This window comes from Mobula birostris, chromosome 24, assembly GCF_030028105.1.
Source record: "Mobula birostris isolate sMobBir1 chromosome 24, sMobBir1.hap1, whole genome shotgun sequence".
Taxonomy (NCBI): Eukaryota; Metazoa; Chordata; class Chondrichthyes; order Myliobatiformes; family Myliobatidae; genus Mobula; species Mobula birostris.
Window position 1 is genome coordinate 55,261,570 of NC_092393.1, and position 15,763 is coordinate 55,277,332.

A 15,763-nucleotide genomic window follows, 5' to 3' on the forward strand; every position below is an offset into this window, starting at 1 on the left:
TTATCATATCCCATCCCTGCTCTTCTCTTAATCTGCCTCCACCCATCATTACCTGCCTCTATTGCCGAACCACCAGTCCCCTCCCTTCCCTCTGGCTCAAGCTACCCGTTATCCCTCAGCCCTCCTCCATCCCCCAATCACCACCCAGACCCCGTCTCAGCTCTCCCTCTCACCTCTCTGCACCGACCATCGCCCCCCTCCCCACTCTCAGGGTTCCGACACGAAAAGTCAGCTCCTTTCCCCTCCCGCAGACGCCGCTCGGCGCGCTGAGCACCTGCAGCTGATAACTTGTCGCTCCAGTTCGCAGCATCGGTAGCACAGTGACGAGCAGAATGCTTTACAGTACAGGTGACCCAGGTACAATTCCAGCCACTGTCAGTCAGTATGTTCTCCCCGTGGCCGTGCGGGCGCTCTCGGTTTCTCCCGCAATTCAGGGGCATACCGGTTGGGAGGTTAATTAGTCATTGTAACTTGTCCCGCGACAATGCTGGGATTAGATCCGGGGGGTGGGGGGGTCGCTGGGTGTTGCGACTCAGAGGGCCGGAAGGGCCTGTTCTGTGCTGTGTCTCGTACATAATAACTGAAGCAGATCTTTATCCCCCTTTCCTCTAATCCAGCCCACGACCGTTAATGCCTCCTGGTTGATTCACATTCAAGTTCCCCTTCTCTCCGCACAGATCTCACTCCCCTGAATCCTCTCCCAAGCTTTCTTCCCTGACCCCTCCTGTCCGACCTGTTCCCTGACGCCCCCGTCCGACCTGTTCCCCGACCCCCCGTCCGACCTGTTCCCCAACCCCCCCGTCAGACCTGTTCCCCGAACCTCCGTCTGACCTGTTCCCCGACCCCCCCATCCGACCTGTTCCCCGACCCCCCCCGTCTGACCTGTTCCCCGACCCCCCCGTCTGACCTGTTCCCCGACCCCCCCATCCGACCTGTTCCCCGACCCCCCCGTCTGACCTGTTCCCCGACCCCCCCCCGTCTGACCTGTTCCCCGACCCCCCCCGTCTGACCTGTTCCCCGACCCCCCCATCCGACCTGTTCCCCGACCCCCCCCGTCTGACCTGTTCCCCGACCCCCCCCGTCTGACCTGTTCCCCGACCCCCCCCGTCCGACCTGTTCCCCGACCCCCCCATCCGACCTGTTCCCCGACCCCCCCCGTCTGACCTGTTCCCCGACCCCCCCCCGTCTGACCTGTTCCCCGACCCCCCCGTCCGACCTGTTCCCCGACCCCCCCATCCGACCTGTTCCCCGACCCCCCCCGTCTGACCTGTTCCCCGACCCCCCCCGTCTGACCTGTTCCCCGACCCCCCCGTCTGACCTGTTCCCCGACCCCCCCCGTCTGACCTGTTCCCCGACCCCCCCCGTCTGACCTGTTACCCGACCCCCCGTCCGACCTGTTCCCGACCCCTCTTGCCCTCCTTCAGCACTTTACTTTAGTGAGGGTTGCTCTGGGGGCAGCCTGCGCATGGCGCCACCCTTCTAGTGCCAAAATAGGGTGCCCACAGCGTACCAACCCTCGCCCGTATGGAATGTGGGAGGAACGCGGAGCTTGTGGCCGTGTGGGGAACATACAAACTCCTTACAGACCCGGAGGGAATTAATTGCTGGCACTGTATAGTGTTATCCTAGTCACTACAGTACCACGCCGCCTCCTTCTCTCGTCCTCCCTCTTTGTTCCTCCCTCACTCCCTCCTTTCCATTATCCAGGGTCACTGCCGGCTTAAGGTTGATTGATTCCAGAAACCCGCAATTGTCTCTTTCCGTAGGAGGTAGGCGTATCGTCCCAGACTTGCCATCTACAAATCAGTGCAAGTACAGACTTTACCCAGCCCGTTTAGCTGCCATTTATGCCTGCTGCCCACATTGGCTCGTTCCTCCTCTCCCCAGTTACTGATCACCCATTAACCTGTTGTTGTGAGTATTGATGCAGACTGGGGACAGGCAGCACTGCTCCTCGTACAACACACCTTCCTCGTCTGCTAGCGAGGAGACAGAACCCTTGTTTACCGTTTCCCCTCAGCGGCGCCCGAACAGATACTGATCGCCATCTTCTGATTGTGAAGGACGTCAGCCCCCCACTGACCTTCTGTTGTCCCTGGCGGCTCACCCCCGCTCATTTGCTTTGCTCCCTAGGTGTGGTGTGTAATCGGACCTTTGATCGGTACGCCTGCTGGCCTGACGGTCTCCCCAATACCACGGTCAACGTCTCCTGCCCTTGGTACCTGCCCTGGTACCCTGCAGGTAAGTGCCAGAGACCAGAGGCCTGTAGTGAACTTTCCAAGTGAGCCTCTGCATGGAGCTTAACTAAATTTGAGGGATAAACTGAACCATTTTTGCTTCTCTCTCTCTCACACACACACACATACTCTCTCACTCTCTCCGTCTCTTCCTCTCTCTCTCTCTCTCTCTCTCTCACTCCCACTTCCTCCCTCCCCTCTCTCACACTTTCTCACTCTCCCTCTCTTCCTCCATCACCCTCTCTCACACCCTCTCACTTTCAATCTCCCTCTTTCGCTCTCACTCTCTCCCTCTCCCACACTTCCTTCCTCCCCCTCCCTCTGTCTCTCACTCACTTTCTCTCTCTCTCTATCTCTCCCCCTCTCTCCTCTCTTCCTCTCTCCTTTCTCTCTCTCCCTGAGTAAAGAAAGCTCACCAGTATTACTTTAGCACAGTAAAGAAATTTAGCATGCTCCCCTCGACTCTCACCAATTTTTATCGATGCACCATAGAAAGCCTCCTGTCTCAAGATGGTGGCACCCATGATTGAGAGCCGTGTTTAGGGCAGGTGGAATGAAGCTGCTGTTCCTGGACACAGGGTAACAGGCTTAACACTGGGAGTAAGAGCCACAGGAGGGAAGCAAGGAAGAAATATTTTTACACAGAGATGATCTGAAACTGACAGCCTGTCGAGGAGATAGAAGCTGGCTGGGTCAGAGGCTTCCAACAGATAGGTAACTGGGAGAGAATAACATGAACCCATGAACACACCTCATGATTCATTTTTGCACTATTTATTTATTTTGTGATTTATAGTATTTTTATGTCTTTTCATTGTTCTGCTGCTGAAAAGCTGGAGATTTTTCATTCTATTAGTCGGTGTGACTAAACCTGATGCTGATTGTTGTGGAGAATAGACAGGAAGGTGGAGAGATTGTGGAAGAGGAAAGGGCTATTGAGGCTCGGGAAGCAGTACTAGAAGTTAGGGCAGATGTGAAGGGCCAAATCATCTTCTCCTCCATCGTTACAGTCCTGAGCAACTCATTTCTTTATGAGAACGTAAGAAATAGGAGCAGGAGTCGGCCATCAAGTCTGTTCTACCACTTAGGAAGATAATGGCTGATCCGGCCAGCCATGGACTCAACACCAGCTACCTACCATTTCCCCATAACTGTGCAAAGACTGTCTGACTGTGTCTCAAGCACGTTCAATGGGGCGGCCGTTACTGCTTCCTGCACAGATAATTCCATAGATTCGCTATTCCCTGGGAAAAGCAGTTCCTCCTCTTCTCCATCCAGAATCTACTCCCCCAAATCCTGAGGTTATGTTCCCTAGTTTTACTCTCACTTACCAGTGAAGACAACTTTCCCATCTCTTATCTTATCTACCCCTGTCAAACACTTTATATACTTTCACAAGATCCCCTTCCATTGTCCTGAATTCCAGCAGATATTCCCTCAGGTGGCTCAATCTCTCCTCATCTCTGGAATTGACCCGATGAACCTCCTCTGCACTGTCAACAAAGCTAGTGTGTCTCTCCTCAGAGTAGACCAGAACGACTGGTGTGGACTCACCGGAACCCCGTACTGTTGTGGCATTACCATCCGTGCTCTTTAATTCAATCCCTCTTTCAATGAGGCAGCCTCTACTGCCTCCCTGGGCAGAGAATTCCACCGATTCACTGCTCTCTGGGAAAAGCAGTTTCTCCTCACCTCCGCCCTAAGTAGACTCCCACAATCTGGAGGCTATGGTGTTCTGTGGCACATCAGTCCCTGTCTTCCACAGCACCCGGCTGGCACGGAGCAGCTGCTAGATTTGACTGAAAGGACGATGTCTAACTTCTCTGTCCTACAGTGCAGGGTGGATTTGTGTTCAGGAAGTGTGGGCCTGACGGTCAGTGGGTGATGGACTCTGTGAAACAGCCCTGGAGGGACAGCAGCCAGTGCATGAAAGACCCCAAGGATGACCGAGCTGAGGTAGGTTGCCAGGGAAACTGTGGCGACGCCCCAGTGTTAGAAATTGGGATTGGGTGGTGGTGTGAAGCATTCTGGTGAACTGGAGGAGCCACACTGTGACTCGCCCAATGTTCAGGCTCAACGGACAATTGGTGTGGTGGTGCGGTAGGGGGGTGGAATATTTATTTATTGAAGCCCTTCCAGGCTTCGAGCTGCGCTCTAATTTAATCCTAGCCTAATCACTTACAATGACCAATTTATCTACCAGCCGGTAGGTTTTTTGGACTCCTTACAGGCAATGACGGGAATTGAACCCCGGTTGCCTGTACTGTAGAGCGTTGTGCTAACCACTAGGCCACCACGCCGTCTCCAGTATGAGACGGACAGTCCAGGCTTTTCTTTGAGAGAGAAGGAGGATGAGAGGTAACCTGATAGAGGTATATAAGATGATAAGAGGTATCAATAGGGTCGACAGCCAGAGACTTTTTGCCCAGGGCAGAGTGTCAGAGGTAGTCTTTTTTATACAGAGAGTGGTGGGTGTGTGGAACGCGCTGCTGGGGGTGGTGGTAGAGGCAGGTACATTAGGGACATTTAAGCGTCTCTTAGGCGCATGGATGAGAGACAAATGGAGGGATAGAAGTGTTAGATTGATCTTGGAGGAGGTTAAAGGGTTGGCAAAACGTGGTGGGTCGAAAGGTCTGTACTGTAATGTGATATTCTATGGTCTATGTTCCTCCAAAGTCTTCGGTGACTTGTTTGGCAAGACTTTAATTAGCTGTGCGCCCAAGGTTTATGTCCTTACCCCCGACCTCAGTCTGTTGTCGAGGGAAGATCTTCCTTTGCCGTCTCTCCCTGACGGGTACCTCATCAGTTACTGGGTCTGATTCCTGGAGCCCTCTCCCGCGTGGCACTGGGAGAACATCCCCCCGTGAGGGGGAGTTTTCTCCAGGGCAGTTAGGGATTTGCAATAAATGTTTGTGATGCCCCGGTGCTGAACAGGGGAATAGGATAACTGGGGTCATAGCTCCAGTTGTGTCCTGATCAACCTATTCCCTTCTCACTCTCTAGCAGGAGCAGGGCAGAATCCTGGATGGTTTCTTAGTGATGAAAACAGTCGGACTCTCACTGTCTCTCGGAACCCTAGTGTTGGCACTGGGAATTCTGGTGGGATTCAGGTAAGGACTGCGTCACACTCTCCATAGCAACTGCTCTCTGATTGGTCCAAATTGAGGTGCATGTGACTTTTTTAAAACAAATACATAGAAGTTTGCTAACTAACAAAAGTGCAAATAATAATCCGGAGGTTCGCAAAACTATTTACAATTTTAATTTAGATTACTATTATCTACAAAACATTTAAACCCCTGCACCGTTCCTGGAATCCCCACTGTACACGTAGGGAAGGTGTGCTCCTTCTCCAGGTCACCCAGGTACAGACGTACTGTAACTCTGGCCGAAGGCAAGAGGGGCTGGCGGGCAGCTCGGGCAGTGCCCTTGACCGCCCACTGCCTGGATGGTCACCCTGGCCAGGCAGACCAGCTGATCCCCCAAATGGCCTTCTCCCCTCCATTCTGGGCAACCACAGATCAGGAGTGTGGGGCTGAGGGCAGCCCATTCAGATACTCAAACAGCGGCTACAGCCCTCGCACTTCATATACCGCACACACCACGTGCTGACCCCCCCCGGCCACAGGAAGGGCAGGTGAAAGGAGTGTCAGTGAACATTGCCACATTCAGGCACCTCACCTTCAGTGAACTGAGAATAGTGTCTACACCCCACACCTCCTTCACCTCTGCTACATCCCTCACCTATGTATGGAGTTATGCCTTCGATGTGCCACCCTTCCACCTCAAATATATCAACACTATCTGACAACTTGCGAATTCCACCACCTTCAGCTCCCTCCCCTTCCATTTCCAGTACTCCCACGCTTTGCCTCAGCTACACCAACCATCTGGTGTTGATGGTGGGGAGAGGGGTGGAATTGAACACAAGGTTGGGGGAGTGCCAGGAGCCCTTTTCCCTTGTCAGAGATGCAGGCTGCCTGGCACGGAGCTGTTTCCTGCTGTGAGCCCACCCTTACTTCACCAAACCTAAGTCCACAGAAGCTTCCACCTAGGCCAGAGGGCTCCCAACCATTTTTATGCCCTGGACCAATGCCATTAAGCAAAGGGTCCCGTGGACCCCAAGTCAGACACCGTTGACCAAGACCCAGGAGGTTTACAGCTCAAATGGTCCATAGTTTGAGCTGTAGACATCCTGGGTCTAGGTCAGTGGATAGGTCATCCGGCCTATCGAGTCTACTCTGCCATTCAATCCTGGCTGATTTACTTTCCCTCAATCTCATTCCCCTGCCTTCTCCCCATAATCGTTGACACTTTTTCCTCCGTTTAAAAATATCCAGTGATTTGGCCTCCACAGCAATGAATCCCACAGACGCAACACTGTCTGGCTAAAGAGATCCCTTCTCATCTCTGTGCTAAAGGGACATCCTTCTATTCCGAGGCTGTGCCCTCTGGTCCCAGACTCTCCCAATATTGGAAACATCCTGTCCATGTCCACTTTATCTGGGCCTTTCGGTATCTGGAAGGTTTCAAGTCCAAGTTCGAGTTCAGTTGATTGTCACTGGTACTTATGTTTACCTTCCTCCTGTGATAAGAAGGAGATTCCCTCTTCATTCTTCTAAGCTCCGGCGAGTACAGGCCCAGAGCCATCAAACGCTCCTCATACACTAACCCTTTCTTTCCTGTGATCATTCTCGTGAGCCGCCTCAAATGGAAGGCAGTTCGGCCCGTCGAGCTGACTCTATGTAGCAAGTCCTCCCCTTTGCCGATCTGCGGCTGATTCTTTCTGGACCCAGATTTTTCTGAATCCTCCTGTTTTCCTTCCTGTCAGGAAACTGCACTGCATGAGGAACTACATCCACATGAACCTGTTTGCCTCGTTCATTCTGCGAGCAATATCGATCCTCGTCAAAGATGCTCTTTTCAAAACACAGAACAACCAGATTCCCGAGGGTGTTGACATTAAAGTCTGGTACAACAATGAGGTAGGACTCTCCCGGGCAGCCTGTCACTGCTAGGAAGAAGGAAGCTCCTTCTTGTAAAGATCAGTTTATTGGTCATATGTAGATTGAAACGTGGATCGCTTGCAACCACAGTCCGAGGATTGCTGGGGGCAGCCCACGAATGTCGCCATGCTTCCAGCACCAGCATAGTATGTCCACGGCTTACTAACCTAACCCGTATGTCTGTGGAAACCAGAGCACCCAGAGGAAACCCACACAGTCGAGGGGAGAACGTACAACTCATCAGGAATTGAACCCAGGATACTGCTGCTGTAAAGTGTTATGCTAGCCACTACACCATCAGGTCGTCAGCACAGATGTTTGGCTACACGTGTTGTGATCAAAAGAATGGCATACATTTCTGTAGCACCCTTTCACACCTTTGGACATCCGCACACACTTTAGGGTCCGTCCACTTTCCTAATGTAGGAGGAGTGGCAGCGAGCTCCCACGGACAGCAACCCAGACTGGTAGTCAGTTCGGGGCAGAAGAAGTGTGTTTGCGGTTGTTAGAAACCTCAGATGAAATGATCAACCCCGGAAACATTCAGCAGATCGAATGTAAACGGAGTTTGTGTTTCAATGGGATGCTCTGGGACAAGTTAGAGATTGGCAGCTTTAACAGAGTCACACAGAGACAGGCCCATCAGCCCACCTGAACCACACTGAGTTATCACTCACCTTAGCCTGTACCCGATCATCACCATCCTCTCCCCACCACCCCCCATCCATGCGCTTATCCAAATCTCTCGAAGCTGCATCCATCGCCCATGCTGGCAGCTCATTCCACACCCACCATCCTCTGAGTGGAGCAGATCCCCCTTGTTTTCCCCTTTCACCCCTAGCCCATGACCTCTAGCTCTAGCCTCAGTGGAAAAAGCCTGTTTGTATTAACCCTTTCCATACCCCTCATAATGCTGTGAAGCGGAGGCAGTGGTTGAGAGAACGAAAAGGGAGCAGTGGTGGGAGGACAAGGGAGACGGAAGGTCACAAGTCTTGTTGGTGCCGGCAGGGAGAGTGTGGTAGAAGGTACTCTGTAGCAAGGTCCCCGATGGAGGGTCCTGGCCCAAAACGTCGACCGTTCATTTTCCTCCATAGACGCTGCCTGACCTGCTGAGTTCCTCCAGCATTTTGCGCGTGTTCCTGAATGATGGACGTTGAATTGGGGTGGGGGGGGAGGGAGGAGGAAATCACCAAAAGGAAAATGAACGCTGAGTTGTTTGTTAGCCTGGTTCTACGACATTGATTGAGGTATCAATTCCTTTTGCCAGCGGCTGGTGAATCCGTGGAATTCGTTGCCACAGACGGCTGTGAAGGGCAAGTCATTGGATATATTTAAAGTGGGGGTTGATAGGTTCTTGACTATTGGGGATGGAATCAAGGGTGACGGGGAAAGGGCAGGAGAATGGGTGGAGAAGGAAAAGTAAATTCACCATGATGGAATGTTGGAGAAGGTTTGATGGGCTGTAAGGTCTTTTCTGCTTCTCTGTGTAAAGGATAAATGACCATTCTTGGCTCAGAATGCAAAGCAAGTAGCCATTCGGCCCATCGAGTCTGATTCTCATTCTATCGTGACTGATTTATTATCCCACTCAACCCCGTTCTCCTGCCAAGTCAGTGGGTAAATTGAAAGCAGAGGCTGATAGGTTCTTGATTAGTCAGGGTGTCAAAGGTTACGGGGAGAAAGCAGGAGAGTGGTGTTGAGAGGGATAGTAAATCAGCGGAGTAGACTCAGTGGGCTGAATGGCCACATTCTGCTCCTATATCTTACGAATGTCAGCCAAAGCACCGAAGAGACCTTCCCATGACAGGGGGGTCTTTCTGTGCTGTACTCTTCTGTGTTCTACAGGATTGGTTCTGATGCAGAAACGGGACCAACCTAGACTAGCTACCTGTGGGGACGTATCCACAACATTTATCAACAGAGAGAGAGAGAGAGAGAGAGAGAGAGAGAGAGAGAGAGAGAGAGAGAGAGAGAGAGAGAGAGAGAGAGAGAGAGAGAGAGAGAGAGAGAAAGAGAGGCAAATAAGGAAAAATTTATCCAACCCTCCTGATCTTTTATCCCACTGACCTCTCCTCTATCTCTGCCTAATACAAGAGGATTTAAAAAAAACTATAAACGGACTCATTATCTCAAGAAAACATGTTCTTCTGCTCTTCAAATCCCTCTCTCAATGGTCCATTGTGGTTAACCTAAGAATATAACGATTAGGCACACAGCACACAGTGCTGAGTACTGGATTAGTTGATAAGTTCCGTCCCAGTTCACCCGTGAGTGGGGAGGGAGTACATCTGATCATTCCTCACAAGGTCCAACTCGGAGACAGGAATGCCCCCACCAACCATTAAAGTGCTGGAGAACACGCACTCGGACTGCCTGCGAGCACACAGGAGCAGGAGAGGGCCACTCGGCCCCTCGACTTTCCCCTGTTCTTGAATATGATCACACCTCCACTCTTTCTGTACTGTTTCCCTTCCACTTTTTTATTTAGCGGCAAAGCACGGTAACAGAGCCCCCGTCCAACAAGCCCGCGGCGCCCAATTATACCCATGTGACTGATTAACCTACTAAGCCGTAGGTCTTTGGATCAGGGGAGGAAGCCAGGGCGCACGGTGGGAACCTGCGGAGTGAGAGGGAGAACGCACAAACTTCTTACAGATAGCAGTGGGATTGAAGTGGTGTTGCTGACGCTGTAACAGCCTTATGCTAACGTGCCCCCCCACACAAATTGACCCTAAAATGTAGGTGAGTGGTAGCATTTATGTGGATGTGGGGAGAGGAGGTTACAGGGAAAAGTGACGTGGGAATGGGCTAGGAATTAATTGATGGGCCGAATAGCCTCCTTCTACGTCATTAAGAATGAGGAAAATTTCAAACAGCATTGCTCAGCTTGCAGGGATTCAGAAAACTGAGTAACTGACTGGATTCCCAAGGAGCCAGTCACAGTCATGCTCCTAAGTAACTTCACTCTTACCTTTTCCAGAGCAGCAATAGTTCAGGTTTATTGCCACAGACATCATCGTTATGTGCCGTGTTGTACGACGTGGGTGATCATGGTCTTTCCGTGATCATGATTGTCCTTGGCAAATTTTTCTACGGAATACGTCGGCCATTGCTACCCTCTGGGCAGTGTCTTCGCAAGGCGGATGACCCACCCATTATCAGTACTCAGAGATTGTCTGCCTGGTGTCGGTGGTCGCATAACCAGGACTTGTGATGTGCATCAGCTGCTCGTACGACCACCCACCACCTGATCCCATGGCTTCACGTCACCCTGATCGGGGACCTGCAGAGGGAAGGAGTGTCCTACTCCTCCCCTGGTGGAGACGTGTCTCCAGGGCACATACACACCACAAGTATGCACAGGTGCAAGGAAAATCTTGCCTGTGCGTCACAGACAAATATTAGAGACAACAGTTCATAAGGAAATCATAAATTAAACATAAATGATCCACAATTACATGTGAAAATATAATTCTGGTAAGATGGCAGGGCGTTCGGTTACAGCGGCTCCTTTTGGAGTCAACGAAAGGATCTACTGTCCTATTTAAATGCTCTTTTACTGATTGCAAGATTCAGCCGTACATTAAGAATTTAAAGAGCTTCCGGTCTACACCATCAGCGAGTTGCTTGCCGGTGGAGATAATGACAGAGCCGTGCAACATCAAGGAAGCTTACAGTCCGGTAGCGAGTGGCGCCAGACCCTCTTGGACATTGTTCACGTGGGATGTCGCAAGTTCGATTCACTGATTGATTGGCTGAGTAGCATGGCGGAGAGCTGCACAGCCTCGGTCTCAGCGATGATGAGGCCTCGAGCTGCAGTGTCGCCTGTGCACAGCCACCAGGAGAGAGACGTCAAAGCCCGCGCGCTCCACCGGGGACGGTGCGGCGTGGCGTCCAGGCTGGAGTCGGCACTGCCTCCCCATGTTCGTTCAGCAGAAGACAAGCTCTATTGTGGTCGATGGACTGAAGGTTCTGGGCTATATACGTATATATTCTGTGCGGTTGTACTTTACTGTTATTCCACAAGTGCTTGTTATCTTGTATATGTAAGGACTTGGCCTCAAGCCGTGGTGTCGCCTGAGAGAGGTGTCAGAGCCAGTGCAGTCCACTGGGGGCAGTGTGGTGTGGCACCCAGGCTGGGGTCAGTGCTGTCCTCCAGTGTTTGCTCGGCAGTAGACAAACTCTACTGCGGTCCACCGCAGACTGATGGCGCGAGTTCGGACTCTTTTATTGCGTGGTTGTGCTACCATATGTGCTTGCTATCCTGTACATGCTGGGTGTGCGTTGTGCCGTGTCTGACTGTTGGGACTGTGTTTTGTACCTTGACCCCAGAGTGATGGTCTTTCATTTGGCTGAATGACAATTAAACTTGAATTGAATTGAACAATTAGAACAAAAAAAAATGTGCTGAACACAAGAGATTCTGCAGGTGCTGGAGATCTTGCACGACACACACAAAATGTGTGGAGGGCGGGATTGTAGTGCAGTGATTAGCATAACACTGTTGCAGTGCCAGTGACACGGGTTCGATTCCCACCGCTGTCTGTAAGGAGTGTCAACGTTCTCCCTGTGACTGTGTGGGTTTCTTCCTGGCGCTCCGGTTTCCTCCCACATCCCAAAGATGTTCCGGTTAGTAGGTTAGCTGTTCACAGGGGTGTAACTGGGTGGTGTGGGGTCATTGGTCTGGAAAAATAAAGACTCAGCAGGCCATGCGGCATCTCTGGAGAGGAATAAACAGTTGGCGTTTCAAGCTGACACCTTTCATCGGGACTGGAAAGGAAGAGGAAAGAAGCCAGAGTAGGAAGATGGGGGGAAGAGGAGGGGTGAAGACGGGAGGTGAGGTGGTGAGTGAGATCAGGTGAGGGGGGAGGGAAGAACAAGTCCATAGTTGCTGAGGTACTGAGGCAGTGATTGGAGTCAGACCATAAGACCAAACATGTCAGCCCATTGGGCCTGTTCCACCATTGCATCAGGGCCGATTCATGATCCCTCTCATCCCCGTTCTCCTGTCTTCTCCCCGTAACCCTTACCAACCCATTTGCCCGCAGTTGATCCATGGGATTCTTCAAGAAGACCAGAATATAAAAGCCAGGATGTAAAGCTGAGGCATTCTCAGGCATCAGTCAGACCACATTGGGAGTATTGTGAACAATATCTAGGAAAAGGTGTGTTGGCAGTGAGAGGGTCCAGTCGAGATGCACAACAATGATTCTGAGAACGAAATGGGTTAACGTTTGAGGAGCTTTTGATGGTTCTGGTTCTTGCTAGAGTTTAGAAGAATGGGGGGGAACCTGACTAAAACCTATTGAATATTGAAAGGCCTAGATGGAGTTGATGTTGGGGAGTCTAGGACCAGAGGGCACAGCCTCAGATTAGAGGCACAGCAGTTTAGAGCAGAGACGAGGAGAAATTTCTTTAGCCAGAGAGTGGTGAACCTGTGGAATTCATTGCTGCAGGTGGCTGTGGAGTCCAAGTCATTGGGTACTTTTATATCAGAGTCATGCCAGTTGGTTCATGAACCAAATAGTTGAAGGGAAGCAAGCATTCTTGAAGTTTATAGTGTGGAACTTCAGGCTTCTGTATCTCCTTCGCGATGGTAGTTGCAAGAAGGTTCCCTGGCCCGGTTGGTGGGGATTATTGATGGTGGATGCCTTCATGTAGATATTCCAGTGGTAAATTGGGATGAGTCCACGAATCTCCGTAGCTGACCCCGATCTAACCAACCCACAATTCAGGAGACGGATGGACAGAGAGGGGAGCCACCCCACCATCTCTCCCCGGGGAAGGGACTTCCCCTGCAGTCCACCTCTCCGAATGGGTGCCAGTCAAGCCCTCAGTACGGTTGTTGTGAGCCGGAGGGATCTGACAACAGTCTCGAGGGATCACTGACGGCAGTCGAGTGTAGAATTGGAATCAGGTTTACTATCACTGAACTACTGTATGTCACGGAGCGTGTTGCTTCGCAACAGCAGCCCTGTGCCGTACATCAATTATTCTAGACGTTACAATGAGAAATGCACACACATAAAAGCAATAAGCAGTGTGAAGAGAGGGTGAAAATGGTGAGATGGTGTTCATGGGGTCACGGACTGTTCAGAAATCTGATGGTGGAGGGGAAGAAACTGTTCCTGAAACATTGAGTGTGATTCTTCAGGCTCCTGTACCCCCTCCCCGTTGGTAGTAATAAGAAGAGGGCACGTGCCAGCTGGCGAGGGTAATGAGTGATAGATGCCACCTCGCTGTGGCATCGCCGCTTGGAGCTGTCGGTGGTGGGGAAGGTTGGCCCATGATGGCGCTGTCTGACTCTCCCATCCTCTGCAGCGTCTTGCAGCCCTGCACACACCAGGTGGTGAAGCAGCCGCTTAGAACGTTCCCCACGGCGCATCTATAGGAATATGCTAGTCTCTGGTGACGTACAGAAACTCCTAGAGAAATTGGCCTGCCCGCTCCGCCAGCCCCTGGGCCAGTTGGGTTGATCCTTGGGTCCTGACCCTTGTTTCCTTTGCTCCTGCAGACAGCCGTGGGTTGCCGGACTGCCCAGGTGCTGATGCAGTACTGCGTTGGGGCGAATTACTACTGGCTGCTGATCGAGGGGATCTATTTGCACAACCTGCTGGTCATCACTGTTTTCTCCGAGAAGAACTACTTCAATATTTACTTGTGTATCGGCTGGGGTAGGTCCTTGCTTCTCCCTTGGCTGTGGGTGGGGAGGGGAGGGTCCTCGGTCTCCCAGATACATCCGTCCACTTTGGGGCGCGGTGGGTGCTGGGGTATGCCTTGATCACTCTGTTGGCTCTCCTGGTTGACACTAGCCGTTCCTTGTCTCGGGATAATCGCAGGGGCCAGCAGTTGAAAGCCAATCTGGGTGCTGTTTGCTGTGTGGACACAGTGCCTGGTCGCAGAGATGCTAACTCCCAGCTGGAGCTCTCCAACAGCCTGGTGAACGCATGCATCGACTACGACGGTCTAGGGCTTGCTCATTGTCCAACGCTGGACTCACCGTCTAGTAGATATTTACCTGCCAAGACCCCGAGGGTGACTGATCGCTCCAGAGTGCCACCCAATTCTGTGTGGGCACAAGTTGGGGGGGTGGGGGGGGTTCAAAATTGGCACCAACCCTCTATCAGCCACTCTTGATCTTCACAAAAATTGTTAGAATGTCTGAGTGGGAATGGGAGAGAAACAACAAAGACCTCCTCCTTCAGACAAGGACGGATGATCTGACACACTGAAATTTCAATTTCATTGTCCATAACCAGTTGTTTGTTGCTTTGCAGGGTCTCCATTGCTGTTCGTTGTACCTTGGGTGGTCATTAAGTACTTATACGAAAACACTGGGTGAGTGGTTCAGGTCTGACGCAGGGCTACAGTTGCTTGGTGGCCACTGGCTGATGGAGCCTTAGATTCTCAGAGTAATGTGGTACGGAAACACGTGCTGTAGGGTCAGTGGGAGCGGCCACCGTTAGGTCAGTGTCAGTGGGAAGGGTCACTTCGTGGATGGGGGTCATTTGTCAGTGGGAGGGGCAACTGCCAGTGGAGGGAGTCAGGGTTAGTGGGAAGGGTCACGCTCAGGGTTAGTGGGAGGGGAGGGGTTGAGAGGGGTGAGTGGGTTTGTTGTCATGGACAAGACGCCATATTGAAGCCTATTGTTGATCCTCAGGTGTTGGACCACGAATGAAAACATGGCTTACTGGTGGATCATCCGCACACCCATCCTCTTCTCCATTCTGGTACTGAGTGCCACTCTGGCCGCTTGTTGTTGGCTGTTTGCAACCCGTGGCGTTAGCTCTTGTTCTCACCAAACTTCTTCCTCCCTTCTTTCAGATCAACTTTTTCATTTTTATCCGGATCATTCACATCCTGGTGTCCAAGCTCAGAGCTCACCAGATGAGGTACACCGATTACAAGTTCAGGTACGGGCCTTGCAAGTTCATTGTTTCAGCGACTGTCCGTTCATCAGTCCCTCCCTGATCCTCTGCACTCCCCTCCAAAACATCCCCCAAACGCCGTCCTCAAATCTCCCATCCCAACCCTTCCCCATCTATCACCCAATCTCTCCTCATCTCTCTCCTCATCTCATCCCTCCTCCATCTCTCCCATCTCTCCCCATCTCTCCCCATCTCTCCCCATCTCTCCCCATCTCTCCCCATCTCTCCCCATCTCTCCCCATCTCTTACCCAATCTCTCACCCAATCTCTCCCCATCTCTCATCCATTTCTCCCCATCTCTCCACATCTCTCCTCCATCTCTCCCCATCTCTCCTCATCTCTCCTCCATCTCTCCTCCATCTCTCCTCCATCTCTCCCCATCACTCCCCATCTCTCCCCATCTCTCCCCCATCTCTCCCCATCTCTCCCCATCTCTCCTCCATCTCTCCCCATCTCTCCTCCTTCTCTCCTCCTTCTCTCCCCATCTCTCCCCATCTCTCCCCATCTCTCCCCATCTCTCCTCCATCTCTCCTCCATCTCTCCCCCATCTCTCCCCATCTCTTCCCATCTCTTACCCAATCTCTCACCCAAT

General features: G+C 51.9%; 1 protein-coding gene across 6 annotated transcripts in view; it reads left to right on the forward strand.

Moving 5' to 3' along the window:
* gcgra (glucagon receptor a) overlaps nt 1-15,763 on the forward strand; it is a 93,870-nt gene that overhangs the window by 64,768 nt on the left and 13,339 nt on the right. For 5 of the 6 annotated variants that reach the window (XM_072242143.1, XM_072242148.1, XM_072242142.1 and 2 more), the window contains 8 exons: nt 2,134-2,241; nt 4,072-4,193; nt 5,241-5,347; nt 7,069-7,222; nt 13,758-13,917; nt 14,521-14,581; nt 14,904-14,973; nt 15,068-15,156. In XM_072242143.1, coding sequence (XP_072098244.1) covers nt 2,134-2,241; nt 4,072-4,193; nt 5,241-5,347; nt 7,069-7,222; nt 13,758-13,917; nt 14,521-14,581; nt 14,904-14,973; nt 15,068-15,156 — 871 coding nt within the window. The remainder of the gene's footprint in view (nt 1-2,133; nt 2,242-4,071; nt 4,194-5,240; nt 5,348-7,068; nt 7,223-13,757; nt 13,918-14,520; nt 14,582-14,903; nt 14,974-15,067; nt 15,157-15,763) is intronic. The other variant, XM_072242146.1, reaches the window with a different exon arrangement.